The sequence below is a fragment of the Crocodylus porosus genome, unplaced genomic scaffold (assembly GCF_001723895.1).
Source record: "Crocodylus porosus isolate Cpor-Errol unplaced genomic scaffold, CroPor_comp1, whole genome shotgun sequence".
In the NCBI taxonomy this organism is placed as follows: Eukaryota; Metazoa; Chordata; order Crocodylia; family Crocodylidae; genus Crocodylus; species Crocodylus porosus.
This window is the reverse complement of record NW_017728886.1, coordinates 100,044,863-100,061,164: the sequence shown is the minus strand read 5'-3', so window position 1 is coordinate 100,061,164 and position 16,302 is coordinate 100,044,863. Positions and strand designations below refer to the sequence as shown.

The 16,302-nt window shown below is 42.9% G+C and overlaps 1 protein-coding gene across 1 annotated transcript in view; it reads right to left on the bottom strand.

Annotated features, from left to right (window-relative positions):
* Positions 1 to 16,302, bottom strand: part of COL15A1 (collagen type XV alpha 1 chain) — a 175,735-nt gene that overhangs the window by 35,979 nt on the left and 123,454 nt on the right. The window contains exons 20-25 of the mRNA XM_019536236.1: positions 15,172 to 15,249; positions 15,039 to 15,074; positions 5,283 to 5,336; positions 5,144 to 5,200; positions 2,479 to 2,547; positions 143 to 184 (exon numbers count right to left, since the gene is read on the bottom strand). Of these exons, the coding sequence (XP_019391781.1) occupies positions 143 to 184; positions 2,479 to 2,547; positions 5,144 to 5,200; positions 5,283 to 5,336; positions 15,039 to 15,074; positions 15,172 to 15,249 (336 nt within the window). The remainder of the gene's footprint in view (positions 1 to 142; positions 185 to 2,478; positions 2,548 to 5,143; positions 5,201 to 5,282; positions 5,337 to 15,038; positions 15,075 to 15,171; positions 15,250 to 16,302) is intronic.

The following is a 16,302-nucleotide window of genomic DNA, read 5'->3' as shown; positions in this document are numbered from 1 at the left end:
AAAGTGAATGTTTGACACGACATTACTGAAGCATATAGCAAGGCACAAGTAGAGACGGAAGAGAGGAAAAGCCTCACAGAATGTTTTATGGCCATGCATTTAAGTATATCAATGCACCATGCAGTTTCTGTATGCGACTTACAGGCATTTTGCAGTGTGGTCTGGGAGAAACTGGGAAAACTGTCTATTCAAAATGGGGGTGGGGGAAGGAATGAATTCAGTAAATAAAGACAATACTAATACAGCAAAGAGGCATAATATCAGGTGCCCAAGTGAGACCACAGCACAGCAATCTTAATTTGTTTTCCAGCTCAGACATTGGGAACTCTCAGCTGATATGGTTCAACCAGTAGGTTCAACTTTTTTGGATGGAGCTAATCTCTTCAATCAGAGTAGGTTTCAACAGCTCAGTTCAAAGTTGCTGCCCTGTACACACAAGCTGAAAACATGCTGGCAGAACCAAGGTCCAGATTCTACTCCATTTATTTGGCCAGCAGCGGACTTAAGTCACAATCCCATTACACTCTGTTCATATCCATGAAAAACAGTTAATACATAAATTGGATGGATCTTCCTCCCAGTTACCAATTTTTGTGACCCACCCTTAAGGGTCAGACGATACATTCATGGATTTTCAAGGACTTGTGCCAAATGGAATAGAATCCTACTTAGGCACATATTCGATGCCCAATAGGTGGAACAGCATCTGGCTCCATGTTATCTAAAATAGTGATATGCTAGGATCCACCTCCCTAGGATGGCCATGGCACCCTCTAGTGGGCACTACAACCCTGTCCTGCCCAACTAATCTTTCAGAACACCCTCCTGGGTTCACCTGCCATGTCGTAATGTCTAAATAAGACATATGGGAGGCTGCCCTCAGAGACCCAAGTAAGCCTTGGGTGGTTTACTCTGCCTTGGTCATCCCTGGGCAGCCATGTCCTGGCCCCAATCCTGCCTGAGCAAGGTGTTACTCCTTTGTCCTTTCTCTCAGCTCTGGGGCCCCTGGCCCTGTCTCACTCTCCTTGCCCCAAGCCTGCCAGCTCTGTCTCAGTGTCATGAGTCCCAAACCCACACACTATGCCTTGAAGGCACCACTTATGCCCCACTAGGACCAATCATGGCCCAACTGGCCCTCATCTTGACTTCACAAGCCCTATTTGCTGTAGGGGAAGTAACTGTGCCTTCCAGCCTCCTCCATACTTTACAGATCTTCCTCAACAAAACTTCCCCATGACTCCCAGTCCCATCTGTGCACCAGCCTGCGGGACTCCCATTTGTCCACTCAGCTTCAGTCCACTCTATCCAACAGAGCCCTGGTTCTAGCAGTTTTCTCCCTATTTGCTGGGTCCCTAGCCTTGTTTCAGCCTCTGCCCACATAGCTCACCATGTCCTTGAACTTGCAATGTTCTTTTCTGGGCTCCAATACCTTCTATTCATTCACTGGACCCCTAGCCCTGTCTCAGCTTCTTCTCACAGAGCCCACCAAGTACCAGACACTGGTAGGTCTCTTTCCATTCACTGGGCCCCTTGACCTGTCTAAGCTTCTGTCCATGCAACTTACTGGGTCCCCAGCCCTTGCAGGGTTTTTTCTGGGCTTCAGACCCTCCTTGGCCCCTGGCCCTGTCTTGACTTATGCCTGTGCAGTCCACCAGGTCCTAGACCCTTGCAGGACTCTCTCTCTTTTTCAGCTACAGCCCCTAAACCATTTAGCTTACATCCACCAGGGTGGAGTATCTCTTAGACACCCTGCCTGTGGATTCCCAACCATCTCAAATCTCCAGTCAAGACATAACCAATTCAAACTTTCTAGGACATACTCAGCAGCTCCTTCCATCTTCAATTAGGGCAAGTCTGAGCCTCTGGCCCCGGTTAGGTTTCTGTATCTCCTCCTCTTCCCTGTTCTGGTCACCTCCAGTATTCAGGGCCAAGTTCAGGAGCTTTCTCTTTTTCCCTGATTAGCAGGCTTATTGCTCTGGCCTGCCTGTTTGCTCCCAACCGTTGGCTTCCTGTCTCTCTTGGTGAAAGACTCACTGCTTTGCAGCTAGCCTCCCTCACTTTTAGTACCAGGGGTAGCAGCCCCTGTTACAAGTGGTTTTCAACCTTTTTAGATGCAAAGCACTTCTTAGAAAATGCCACTTCTTAGCTTTCACTCATTTTTGGTTACAGAAAAATACTAGAGCAATTCTTCTGTTACAATGAACTCAGACAGACCACAATAGGTCAGAATGTTTTTGACACCATGGATTCCTGTTTGGATTTATCTTAGGTATACAAGTATTTATGCATGATGTGCAACAGTGCTACTATTGAATGGCACCCTATGACACCCTTAAAAGGACATTGTGGCATCCTAGGGTGTTATGGCACCCGAATTGAAAGTCACTAGTCTAAAATAACTGTCAAGGTTTCAGCTTGCAAATCATTTCTGTAGCTTTGGTATAGCCACACGGACTAATAGACCACAGTGATACTTACTCCTTTGATGTATGCTATACGTCCTGGTGGCCCAGGAGGCCCTGGAGGTCCAGGTAAGCCAGGATGACCCTAAGAAGAGAAAGGGAAAAGATCATTATATACAACCTTTTGAACAGCAGGGACAGCTGACAGAGAAAAAGAAGGGCAAAGTATTCAGAGGGTTCAATATAAACATGGAAATTTCTGCTAACTGGTCTAAAATTAGGCAAAACATTTGTTTGCATGAACAAGTTATACCTATAAAAAGGAAATAAGGATTGCAAAAATTGACCATTAATATTTCATGGGCAGCTAAAACATTCGCTTTCAGGAAAAAAAATAAAAATCCATTTTCCTCCCTGCTAGGTATAAGGAAAACCTTTATTCTTAACACCCCCTTCCCCCCCTCTTTTTTGGATTGATTATTCAAACTTCTGAGACTCACAATTACAAACTTTACTGTACAAATGGCATTTAAACCAGTGCATATTTTAATCCAGGATATATGTAAAAACCTCACAGCCTGAAGGAGTGAGATCCAGAACAACTAAGAAAGCAAACTATGCTGTACTATAATGTACAAATGGGCCAGATTCAACTGCATTGACTTCAGTGAGCTTATTCTGGATTTATGCCATGGTGACCTAGCAGAACGCAGTTAGGCATATAACACTTATAACTACATCCATGGGGTGTCCTGGACACTGGAATTGGTCCTCATGGACCATCACCCTTATCTATCTGATATTACTGCACTTCTCTTTTCTTTCTTGTAGGTTTAGGCATAAAGGATAATGTAGACTGAGCTGGGTGGTGAAGTCCAGAAGGTGACTGTAGGAGGAAGGGGAGTGGGCAGAGATTAGTCTGTCCATTGCAAAGCCTGATTTATTTTCCACCAAACTGAGCAGCAGTTACTTTAGCTACATTGGCTTATTAGAATAAAAAATTGCTAAGTTATTTAGAAGAGGTGTGTTTTGGTATTAAAATCATCTTGCCTAAAAAAATGGCTGAATTCAGAAGTTGCTGAGTTTAGTATGACTTCCTCTTCTTTAAAGGCACATGCCATTAAATTTCACTCATTTATCACTGCACTGAGGCCAATTACTTGTGTTTGTGTTTGGCTAAAGCAAAAGCATATAATCCAGAAAGGCATCCAGTCTTGATTTAAAGATGTTCTGTAGTTACTTGTTCCAGTGACTAATTTTCCTTTCACACAGATACTTGTGCCTAATTTCAAATTTTAATTTATTTGGCTCCAGCCTCCAGCCATTTTCTGTAGTAATGTCTCTCTCTGCCTTTTAGTACCTGAAATTTTCTTCTTGCCAGGATATTTCAAGTAATCTCCCAACCTTTTTTGATAAGTAAAGTAGTATCATCATCTGTATTTGCTACAAAGGATTTCACTTTGTTTTCAATATTTTCAAGGCAATAGAAATAATTTAAATGTTGTCAACTGAAATACAGTAAAGAGAGTAACAGAACTCACTGGGCACCTCTACACATTCATTAATGTGCCATAATTACTGCACATTAATTTTAGTACTTGCATAACCAAGTACTAAATTAATGTGCAGTAACTGGTGCTACTGTGCAGTCGCACCAGAGCACGGGTTTTTACAGATACTAACTATGCAGTAGCTTAATATTACAGCGCAGTAGCGTATTAGCATAGGTTTTGCCCAGCACCCTACTGCGCAGTGTTATTAGGCTACTGCGCAGTTAACATCACATATAGATGCACCCACTAACAGTGTGAAGAGCTAAGATACCATCTCTGTGATATGAACATTGCCCCATAAACTCTTTCTTGTACTAGAGGAATCTGTAGTCATTTTAAAGAAAGAGTCCAGCTGCTAACATAGCTGGGACTCTGGGTAGGGTTTCACAGTCAAATGTGTGTTTACAAGATGGTTAAACAGCAATACTGCAAAAAAACAGGACATGCAGGCACAACTTCTGGTCCCCAAAATGGACTTTAGTTGATATTCTTCATTCAACAGTCATAGGATATATGTAGGCATGCAAATCTTATCACAGGATCCAATCCTGCAAACACTTATTACATATATACCATTAGTTTTTAGTACTATAGTTAGGCCTACATATTTAGACATTTAGAAAACAAAAATTTACAATAAACAATATTTACATTTCCAATAGACAACTGAAATGTTTACAAGCTGTACTGACTTGTAGCTTCTTGGCAGCTTAACTTCACTCTGTTGTTGTAATTACTAGAGTGCTACCAGTATCCATGGCAATTAGTGTAAAGCCAGGTCACATTTCTCTACGCTGCATTGCAGTCATACAATAGACACTACCTGAAATGCAGACTGCACTGACTACTTGTGTCTATATGCACTATGTACTATACCAGATGGGAAGTGTTTGCATTGCCCCAGACCTAATCAAGCCACACAATGAATAACACATATGTGAGTATTCCTTAAGGTCAGTAAGATTATTCCCCCTAGTATGTATTACTCATCTGGATGTAAGGCTAAATAATTTGGCTGTGAACAGTTATTATTTAGTAGATAAAATAGAATAGCCATGTCACCATTTCTAGATACTCTAAGGCTGCTTTTATTTCTTGAACATATTCCTATCCATCAGCCTCCTTACGGGAGTTTAACTACATTTGTGTTTACAGTGAGCTGTATTGTAGCAATTCTGCAGAACTTACATATGTTTCGCCTTTTTCACCTTTCACACCTTTCAGACCATTCAATCCTGGGCGGCCCTGAAATGGATGAAAGGATTTTCATATCTGCACAAGAATAAGTTGTTTTTTCTTATGTCATCTGGGAGACTCTAATACATACAGGTCGTCCTGGAAAACCAAGTTCTCCTTTGGGTCCCAAAGGTCCTATTGGTCCCTGAATAGAAAAGAAAGATATTGTGAGCTGCTAAGAAAAAGAGCAAAATTGAATAATTCTTATATGGAACATGACAGTGACTTATGCTTTGATTATATGGAAAGAATACAGATGGCATATTTATGTGCAAAATAAATGCTTGCCAACAGAAAACTTTGGGGGCTTCCCTTTCTCTCTGTCTTTTTTCCTTTTTTTCCCCCCTAGAGAGAGGGATCAGGCCCATTTCTGACACCATGTGGTGTGAGACACACAGGCACATGGAGCCATATTGTAGGTTATAATCTGGCTTCCTCCAGGGACTTTCTAACCTTTATTACAGTCTCCCTAGTACAGCCTGGTTGAGAATCACTGCTTTACAGAATCAGAAAATTATACCTATACAATATTTTTCTAAATACCTACTAGGCAAAACATCACACAAAAATACATTCCATGGAATTGCAAGCTTAATTATGAGAAATCTTAATTTCACTTAAATATGTCATTTGAATAATCAGTTTAATCACCTGCACTATAATGTTTAATGAATTTTTATGTTATGAGAGAAAGAGATTAGCCACTACCCAGCTGCCCATAATTTGGACAGTCTGTTTTAACTGACAATGGCATATTGAGTGGCACAGAAATTGACAAAACTTTGTTACTGCAGAGCTTGAAAGAAATCTAATGGTAAATAATAAGGAAGACTGATATTTCCACTCTATTGTTCATCATTAATCAGAAAAGTGGAGTTTAAAACAGACGGGAAAATGATTAACAGTATAGCAGGATAATAAAAGGGTAATAGAAACTAAAGTTATGAAAATGCAGTAGAAATAATAAATGAGATAAGTGAGTTATGACGTGAAAGTGGGACAGCTGGGGAAAAAAAAAGAAATAAATGAATGAAGGGAAGAAAACAAATCAGAGAGCTGATCTGCAAAATAGTACCCTTAAAAGTAATAAAGCTGTGGACCTGTTCTGAATGCCTCTAGGAAGCACTAATCTGAAAGGCACCCAGCATATCATGCTATCACTCTTTTTGACTGCACGCATTTGAGGTTAGAATTGTTTTTCTACCCCCATATCCGTTCCTACTTGAAGCATGTCAGCCATCACTATCACATTTTGATTATGACTCCACCTTTACACTCTGATTCCCATCCTCATCTGAAATCATTTTTGACACATTTTGTCTCTTACAATTTCCATGTCCAGGAGTTTTACAAGTCTGGGATCAGTCACAGGACAGCAGGTGAATTCTACTACTATTAGAGCACTAATTACAGCTTTTGAGTCCACCTTTTCGATCAGGAACAGCAATTTGCTTCTACACTGTGTTGTCTCTGACAGATTGGCCATGAAACCCCAGACATGCAACACACATCTATTGTTCAACCTGGAGTGCTGAAGCAGTCCTCTCAGCTGGAAGAGCTTTTCCACTTAAAGCTGAAATGGTGCAGAGTATAGGGATAACAGCACATTCATGCCTCTCTGCATTTTTCATTGTCTTTGACTAGGATATTGCCTACATGAATGAAGCCCATCAATTTCCAGAGGTGTGCCTACCTACTACAGAAAGAGCTCTCTGGGACATTTCAAGCCCTATGCTCAGTGCAGGGGCTGTGCCAGTAAAAGAAGGAGGCCTTACTGTGCTGCTTCTATAGAATAAGGGGATCTATACTTTCCCCTAAAGTCTATTTCTGTAGCCTGAGATTGCAGGAGGCCTCGTTGACTTCTCAGAAACCTGGAGAACAGGATAGGGTATAAGGCTGGCCGATTATCGTCAAAGACATTAGAGGCAAGCATTGCAGACAAGGCCACTAATTGTCTTCTCTCTTGCTTCTTCCAAAAGGTTGCTAACTGTATGAATACTTTGTATTAATATAGTGTTTTTTATGTGCACATCCCAAAGCTCTTCATAAAGTTAGTTATCATCATTGCTACTTCACAGATAAAAAACCAAGACAAAGAAGGTCAAGTAACTTGCCAACTTCCTGAGTGAATCTGTGGCAGAGCAGAGAAATAACTCCAGGTCTCCTCCTTCACAGTCAGACTTCCTAACCATGTTGCCTGTTTACTTAAGATGTTTAGGAAGCTTAGGATCTATTTGGGATTGCAGACACACACACACACACACACACACACACACACACACACACACACACACACACACACACACATACCACATGCTTAGGTCATAGAATTTTGATATACTATTATTGTCTGAACTTAAAAAACCAACTGGAGTTGACTCCTCCTCCAGACTGAGGGATCATCAGGTTGATGGACTGTCAGCCACCTCATCCTTTTGGTCCAAAGTGGCAACTATTTGTCCTTGGCTATTTACAACATTGCTGCTTAGAAATATAATGCATATTCATAAGAAAGCTTATCTTATCTATCTGGCAATTAATGCATGACAATTCAGCTTATGGATGATATATTTTAATTTTTTGCATATGCACACACAGAAAAGAGATGCACTGAAGAATAAATAACTAGGAAAAAATATGAGCAATACTCAAGCACATTCAAGTTGAGAGCCATACGTCTAATGCTGCCATCTCTGTTGCTACTGTGCCCAGACTGAGAAATTAGAATTAAATTAAAGTGAACTTCAAAATGTATAGCATGTAAAAGTATTGCTCTCAATGATAACAGTGACTTCAAGAGGCTCACAAGCCCACTGATAATGACATCTGAGTCTGCAACAGCATAAGGAGCAGTGGGCAATTGGGCCATCAGCTCCAGGTGCCCAGTTAGAGGGGGCATGCGAACAGCAACTACTGCCACCAGCCCATCCATCTCAGCCACTGCAGCTGGCCTGATGCCTGCTGCCACTCCTGTCACAGGTGTTGCCTAGTGTGCAGACTAGGAATCCGTGAATCTGGTATTTAATAAAAAACTTCCAACAGATCAAGAGAGTGTTTTTAGGGTGAGGACAAGCATATAACCGCTGGGTTGTTCAAACATTACAACATGGAAGCTAGTTTTAAGGACCTTTCAGGCATCTTGAATTTAAAAGCATTAAAAAAATTATTAAAATTAACTGTATTTATTGATTAGATTTACATGATGTCCTTACCAACAAAGGTTTGGGGTGGCTTACAGTAAGAGAACAAAATAAAGTATTAAAATAAATTATGAAACTAACATGAAAAATATAAAGGAAACACAATGTGAACAATTTACAGGTTTTTAAAAGTGATTCCTTTAGACCCCTTTTGGTTTAAATTTTCTAGAATAATTCCCAATCAAATTCCATTACTGATTTAAAATATAGTTCAGATTAAATTTAATCCAAGTGTGAGGTACAAATATCATGATATTCTTGTTCTTAAGTGGGTACCACATCTTTAAAAACCTTCCTTAACAAGGGTTCATTATTACAATAACTAACATTCTATCTAGTTTTATCTAACAGCATTTAAATTTACAGTAATCCAAGGCTCCAGGGATATAAAGGACTCTCCTCTCTCTCCCGTGCAGGCCTATCTTTCATGCCAGATCCTGCACAGAAGCAGGGGGAGTAGCAGCAGCTACCAGGTTTTTAATTCCCTTCCTGGACAGGACGGTGGGGAGCAGATTGAACTGAGAAGTGTGACACCATTTCATCTGTTAGGTTTTATTTTGTAATTTGTTTCCTTTTTATCTTCAGTATAAATTTGTTTAAGTTATTCCTACGGTCATGGCAGGGTGCTACCATGATCAAATGCTTATCCATTTATCCCACACACTTTCATGGCCTTGAGATGTTATTGCAATCAATGTTACTTGCACTTGGAGGTAAAGCAATGACCTGGGAAGAAGGGAGAAACTGAAAGATTCTAGGCACTGGCAGGCTTGACCAAATCCTAAGGAAGGATCCTGAGTTGGAGTACTATGTCCGGTTCTGGGCACCGCACTTCAGGAGGGATGTGGACAACATGGAGAGGGTCCAGAGGGGAGCCACCTGCATGATCGGGGGCAACAGGGCAGACCCTACGAGGAGACGCTACGGGACCTGAACCTGTTCAGCCTCCACAAGAGAAGGCTGAGGGGGGATCTAGTGGCCATTTATGAACTGGTCAGAGGGGACCAATGGGCACTGGGGGAGTCCCTGTTCCCCTTAGCACTAGCAGGAGTGACTAGAAATAATGGTCATGAGCTGGCAGAGGGTAGGTTTAGGCTAGATATCAGGAGGTGCTATTTCACGGTCAGGGCAGCTAGGATCTGGAACCAACTTCCAAGAGAAGTGGTGCTGGCTCCTACCCTGGGGGTCTTTAAGAGGAGGCTGGATGATTACCTCGCCAGGGTCGTTTGACCCCAATACTTCTTCCTGCCGTGGCAGGGGGTCAGACTTGATGATCTGCGCAGGTCCCTTCTGACCCTACCAACTATGAAACTATGAAAATGTACCAAATTCTCTTGCAATGCAATTGTTTCAACAAGTGTGGCTGAGGCATCCACATTATGTAATGTTGAATACATGGAACTCCATGGGCATTATCTGATGGTATAATAGGAACCTTAATGATCGTAGCGCGAGATAGGGAGAACAGATCAGAAAAGGAGTGTGCCTTGAGGCAACATTCCTGGTTAACAGAGAAAACAAACTTATCCCACAATAACACATGCTAGAAAACATGCAACTGAAGTTTATGGTGTAAATTTGGATCTTCTCTAGATCATAGAACCATAGGAAAGTATGGTTGAAAGTGATCTCATTAGGTTATCTAATCCAGCTTCCTGCTTGGGACAGGATCACCCCTGACTAAACTATCCCAGTCAAGTGACTGTCTAACCCACTCTTGAAAATTTCCAGGGATGGAGATTCTACAACTTCTCTAGCTAACCAGAAGTTCTTCCTAATCTTGCACATAATAAATCAAACGAAGCATCTTGCAACACACTCAGCTAGTTCATCAAACAGATTTCAGTAAAACAGCGAAGTCCCAAAGACCTTAATTACAGTATGTGTTGACCATGGCCTCTGCTAAAATTCTCTTTTTGGCACAGAGGCATGCTGTGTTAACAGAAGAAAGAATGAGAAAATCAGCTCTTAAAGTGGTTTAAATAACTGCATAACATTTCATAATTCATCAACCCAGCAGGTTACAGGGAAACAACATAAACCAGAAAGTGAATGGTGTGCTCAAAGGCAGCGCACATGGGACATTCCTCAACTGCATGGCAGCGCTCCCTCTAAGCTGTGTGGTGTGCATGGCCATGTAGGCATGCCTAGCTGAGTGGCATGAGTGCACCTAGGTGGCTGCGCACACTGCACAACTTAGAGGGAACGCTGCTGCACAGAACATAACACTTCACCAGGATGGCAAACAAACCAGGATTCCCATTCTTGACAGAAAACACATGCAGAATGAGCTTGAGGCAACCAAACTACTGCTCTGGAGGTCGGACATAGCATGGAGTCTCAAACAATTCTTCTCTCCTCTCAATTATTGCCCAGTGTTGATCCCAAAGCCTTTGTCAAGCCTTTAGGAGCAAACTGCCTTTCCTGTCAATCTGAGTGAACCAGCCAGATGACTTGACTTAAGCCACAAATATACTTTATGTAGACTAACACTATCACAGCAGGATTTTACTTTGACCCTTCAGGACATTTAATTTAAGTGCTGAAACACTTTTTTTTGTTGCAAATGTGGCTACATAAAGTTGTGTGCTGAGGTTTAAATGCTGTCTGTTCTCAAACATGCGGTGTGCCCATGCAGAGTGGGTATCTATGCATGCACATTACCAGCCAGGTAGCTAACAAGTAGAGATTTAAATAGTCAATGTATTAATATACATTAAGCATTTACATTAATATTTTAGATGCATTTAATTTTACATTATGCCATCACCTGTGCCCACATTTGAAAATTTTGCTTGCTGTACTTTAACTTACTGCACACTACTATATACATAATTTTCAGGACTGAGTTTTTTCCACTGAGACTACTGAAGTTTATGAAAGAATGAGAAAGGCTAGGGACAGACATTCAATAAGCCTGAGCCTGAACTGATTCAATCTTTGCAGGTTAGTCTAACCTGGCTAGGCTGAAACGGTTTGTAACCACACCGACATTCCCTCTGGACTGACGAAACACAGGCACATGCCTGCAGTGGCTCAGGCTAGAAGCCAGGGGGTGCTAGAGTAGCCCTCCCATCCCTTCTACACTGCTGAGCTGAGTGGGGTGTGGCCAGGCACCACTGTAGGCTCTAATTAGGGAGCCTTCCTGCCCTTGCTGCTCCTCTGAGAGCCAGCAGGGAGTTACACAACATTTACTTACACAGCAGGGAGTTACACAATGTTTATCAGCCCATCAGCAAAACAAAGCCTTTCTCATTAGTTAAGCTGTTTTTAAACAACCTTTTCCAAGGAAGAAAAGGAGGCACATTATCAGCTACCTGTTGATTAGCTCCAAAAAGCCTTAAGTGGACACTGTTCTGCGTGCCTTTGTCCTGTCTGCCTTACACAGACACCTCTCATGCTGGCTATGGTCTGTGCTGTGAGAGAGAGGATGGAGGGATTCCTGCTTGAGCAGCCAGTGGTGAGCAGGGGGATGGGGCTGGGGGAAGCCAGGCAGGCCCTACTATGCCTGCAAGTCTCTGCCAGAGCTCCAGCCAGGGAGCAAAGGTGCGGGGCCAACTCTGCTGTGGAGCTGAGAGCCCCATCCAGGGCTCCAAAGCATCTGGGATGCTGGGGGACTCTGGTTTAAGTCAAACCAGAAAGGGGTCTGGGACAGACATTGCATAAACCGGTTTGACCCAAATCAGTTAAGTCTGATACTACATTCAACCAGTTTATGTGTAATATCTGTCTCTAACCAAAGTGCTTGTCTACTCTCTGGAAACTAAAATAGAGGGAGCACTTGTGTCATGTCCAAATTTGGGCTTAGGAAATTAAGAGCTTCCTAAAATGCAAAGGGCCAGACCTGTCCTTCAGGTAAGCCCACTGAAAATGATGGACTTCCGTTACTAAGGATGAATTTGACCCAAAGAATGTTCGTGATCAGAAAGATCATTGTCACTATATAACCAGGGATATTTATTTTATTCCTGCCCTTTCCAACTGAGAACAAAATAGCTGATGAGTTCTAAAGTAAATGAATTACAAATTACTAACCTGTACCTCTCACTGAAACTGACTGTAGCAAAACTGTTCCCGCTGACACTCCATTGAAGTTGGTCAAGTCTTTTTATTTTTTCTGTTCTTAAATATCAAGCTTTAGATGTACCATTCATTATACAGTAAAGATTTTAAACCTGGAAATTTAAAGCTAAGTATCTAAATCTGTAAATGGGTACTTCAGTAGACAGCCTTATCATCATATCCAATGCCACTTTTTCTTAAGTAAACTGTAGGAACCTGGCACCTATAAAAATCAAGTCAGACTTATGTAGATTCTGAATATGGATTTAGCTTCTAGCTTTGGGTACAAGTTTTGAAATCCTATTTATAACTAATGGACATATATGCAGGATCAGAAGTTGAATTCTGAACCAACTAGAGTAGTTCACAGTACTATATACAAAGAGGTGGTTAGCTATTTTAGTTTGAAGTCAGGCAGAAGGTACTGCAGGGTGGCACCTTAGAGACTAACTGGCTCAGAAAGGGGCATTAGGGCCACAGATAGAAGGGACAATTTTAGCCCAATCTGGTCACAGAAAATGGTCTATAGCCATGACCAAACACATGTGCAGAGCTGAAGACAGCTTAAAAAGTGGTTGCTGGGCCACGTTGGGAGATCCTTATAACTTAATTTGTCACTGTTTTCAGAATGGATGAGGAGAAAGGGAGTGGAGGGAGCTCAGTCTGGGGTTTTCTAACCTACCCCATCCTTCAGCACTGGCTGAGAAACCCCAAGAATGAGCTCTCTCCACTGCCTTTCTGTCTCCTGTTCTGAAAACAGTGAGCAATGATTGGAAAAGGGCAAACATAGTGCCCATATTTAAGGAAGGTAAAAAGGAGGATCCAGGGAACTACAGACCAGTCAGCCTCAAGACCCTGGAAAAATCATGGAACAGATCCACAAGAAATCCATTTCTAAGCACTTGGAGGAGAAAAAGGTGATTAGGTAGTCAGCATAGATTCAACGGGGCAAGCCTTGCCTGACCAACCTAATGGCCTTCTATGATGACTGGCTCTGTGGATGTGGGGAGACTAGCAGATGCGGTGTACCTGGATTTTAGCAAGGCTTTTGATATGGCCTCCCACAACATTTTCCCAGGCAAGCTAAGGAAGGATGGTCTGGATGAATGGACTGTAAGATTAATACAAAACTGGCTGGCGCATTGGGCTCAGAGAGTAGTAATCAATTGCTTGATGTCTAGTTGGCAGTTGGTATCATGTGGAGTGCCCCAGGGGTCAGTCCTGAGGTCAGCTTTGTTCAATGTCTTCATCAACGAGGAAGATGGCATAGAGTGCACCCTCAGCAAGTTGGTAGATGACACCAACGGGGGGGAGGAGTAGATAGGCTGGAGGGTAGGGACAGGATTCAGAGTTACCTAGACAAATTGGAGGACTGGGCCAAAAGGAATCTCATGAAGTTCAATGAGGACAAGTGCAAAGTCCTGCACCTGGGACGGAAAAATCCCATGCACCAGTACAGGCTAGGGGCTGACTGGCTGGACATCACCTCTGCAGAAAGGGACCTGGAGATTACAGTGGACAGTAAGATGAATATGACCCAGCAGCATGCCCTTGTCTAGGTGGCTAATGGCATACTGGACTGTATTGGTAGCTGTTGCCTATAGTTCAAGGGAAGTGATTATTCCTCTCTATTCAGTACTGGTGAGGCCACATCTGAAGTTTTGGGCCCCCCACTAGAGAAAGGATATGGACAAATTAGAGAGGGTCCAGCAGAGGGCAACAAAAATGATGAAGGGGTTGGGAGACATGATTTATGAGGAAAGATTGAGGGAACTGGGCTTATTTAGTCTGGAGAAGAGGAGACTGAGAGTGGACTTAATAGCAGCCTTCGACTACCTGAAGGGGGGTTTGAAAGAGCTAGACTGTTCTCAGTGGTGGCAGATGACAGAACAAGGAGCAACAGTCTCAAGCTGCAGCAAGGGAAATTTAGGTTAGATATTAAGAAGAATTTTCTCACTAGGAGGGTAGTAAAACACTGGAAAAGGTTACCCAGAGAGGTGATGGAAGCTCCATCCTCGGAGGTTTTCAACACCCAGCTAGACAAAGCTTTGGCTGGGATGATCAAGTTTTGAGCAGGGGGCTGACCTAGATGACTTCCTGAGGTCCTTCCCAACCCTAACTTTCTATGATTCTGTTGCTATGGGAGCCTGGCTGCAGGATCCCAGCTCGCAGCTAGATTCCCCTCTCTCTGGAATCAACAGTGAACTTCTGTTTGGTCTGGGCTAACACTGTAACTCAGAACAGTTTGCAGAAAGTGTTCTGAGTTACAGCTGGGAGCTGCACTTCTGTCAGCACCCTCAGTTTTATAAGCAACAACTTATTTCATCAGATGCCAACAAAGTAGGCTATTGCCTATGAAAGCTCATGCCTTTTAACTGGTTAGGCTCCAAAGTACCACCCTGCCCTGCCTTCTGCATGCACAAAGACTAAGTCTATAGATGTTTCAAATTACATTGCTGACTGTGGGTATGAACATTATTTTCCATCTTTACTTAATGGGACTGAAAAATTAAAGCTAACTGAATTTAAGTTTGGGCAATCTGTATCAAATCAAAAGTCTGTACTGAAAATGTGAGGGACTTTACCATTGGTCCTGCTGGTCCCAATACTCCAGGTTCACCCTTTGAAAAAGACAGAGAGAAAGTTAGTGGTGAAGAAAAACTGTTTGGCTGGCCCAGCTAATACGCACACCAACGAAACAATACAATATTATCCTACCTTGTGCCCTTTTCTTCTCATCAATTTTGTTAGAGATCCATCAGCAGCAATGTTAACTCCTGGTTCCCCCTTTTCACCCTATAATTCACAAAATAATTGTATGACTTTTACAAAGCCATTTTCAATAAAGCCGTACTTGCATAGTTCATTCAACTGGGAGGGTCAGTGTAGCAATACTTAAAAGTTTGAAATGTGAGAGGTTGGTTGGAGAGTGTCACCCATGAAAAAGGAAACCATGTGACAGCTGAAATTTAATGAGAGGATTGTGGTTTTTTTCCTTTTTTAAAACGTGATAAGCCTATTCCTGTAAAGCAGACTCATCTACCCCTCCAGTCTAGTGGGACTCTGAAGGGTGTATCCAGGCATGGCAGTGAGGCAAGCAGCAGCTGGGAAGTTAAAACAGGCACCACTTGCCCCCTGCTGCCAACATGTTTCCCCAACAGGGCCCCGAATTTGTAAGTGGTTTCAGCCCCAGGTGAGGTGGACAGATGGTGGGGCTGGGCTAGGCCGGGCCCTGGGGAAGGGGCTGTGGGAACTGTGAAATTGTCTGGGATGGCCTGGCCCACAGCCACAGGCCCAGGCCCAGCCCTGGGCAAGGTGGAGCTGGGCAGACTGGGACATAGGGGCAGGGCCCTTCCTAGCCAGCTGCAGCTTGGGCTGGGGCCATGGGAGCTGAGTGCCCAGATTGCTCCCAGCTCCTCATGCCCAGGCTAGGCCAGACTGTCATGGAGCCGCTTCAGCAGCTAGGGCTCTGGCCCCCTCCTGCTCCTCCCTTGCCACAAGGCTGATGGGGGGTGGGGTGGGGTAGGGATGATATGAAAATCGTGGTTCGTTTCTTTGGAGACTCACGAATAATAATTCTTCAGGCATACATTGTTAGTAACACAAAGGATATATTTGCAAATAGGGTCAGAGTGAAGACAAAAGACCACCCTGCCCCCGAGGAAAACTCTCAGCCGGCTTTTATCCCTTCCCTCCTGGGCACGTGTGCAGAAGCAGAAACTCTTACAACTCATTTCCGGTTCATACAAACATACATGAAATGACGTCACGTCATCCGTCGCATGTGCATTATAATTAACTACTTAAGTATGCGGGGCGGATAGGCATATATGCATTAGCTAATTACGC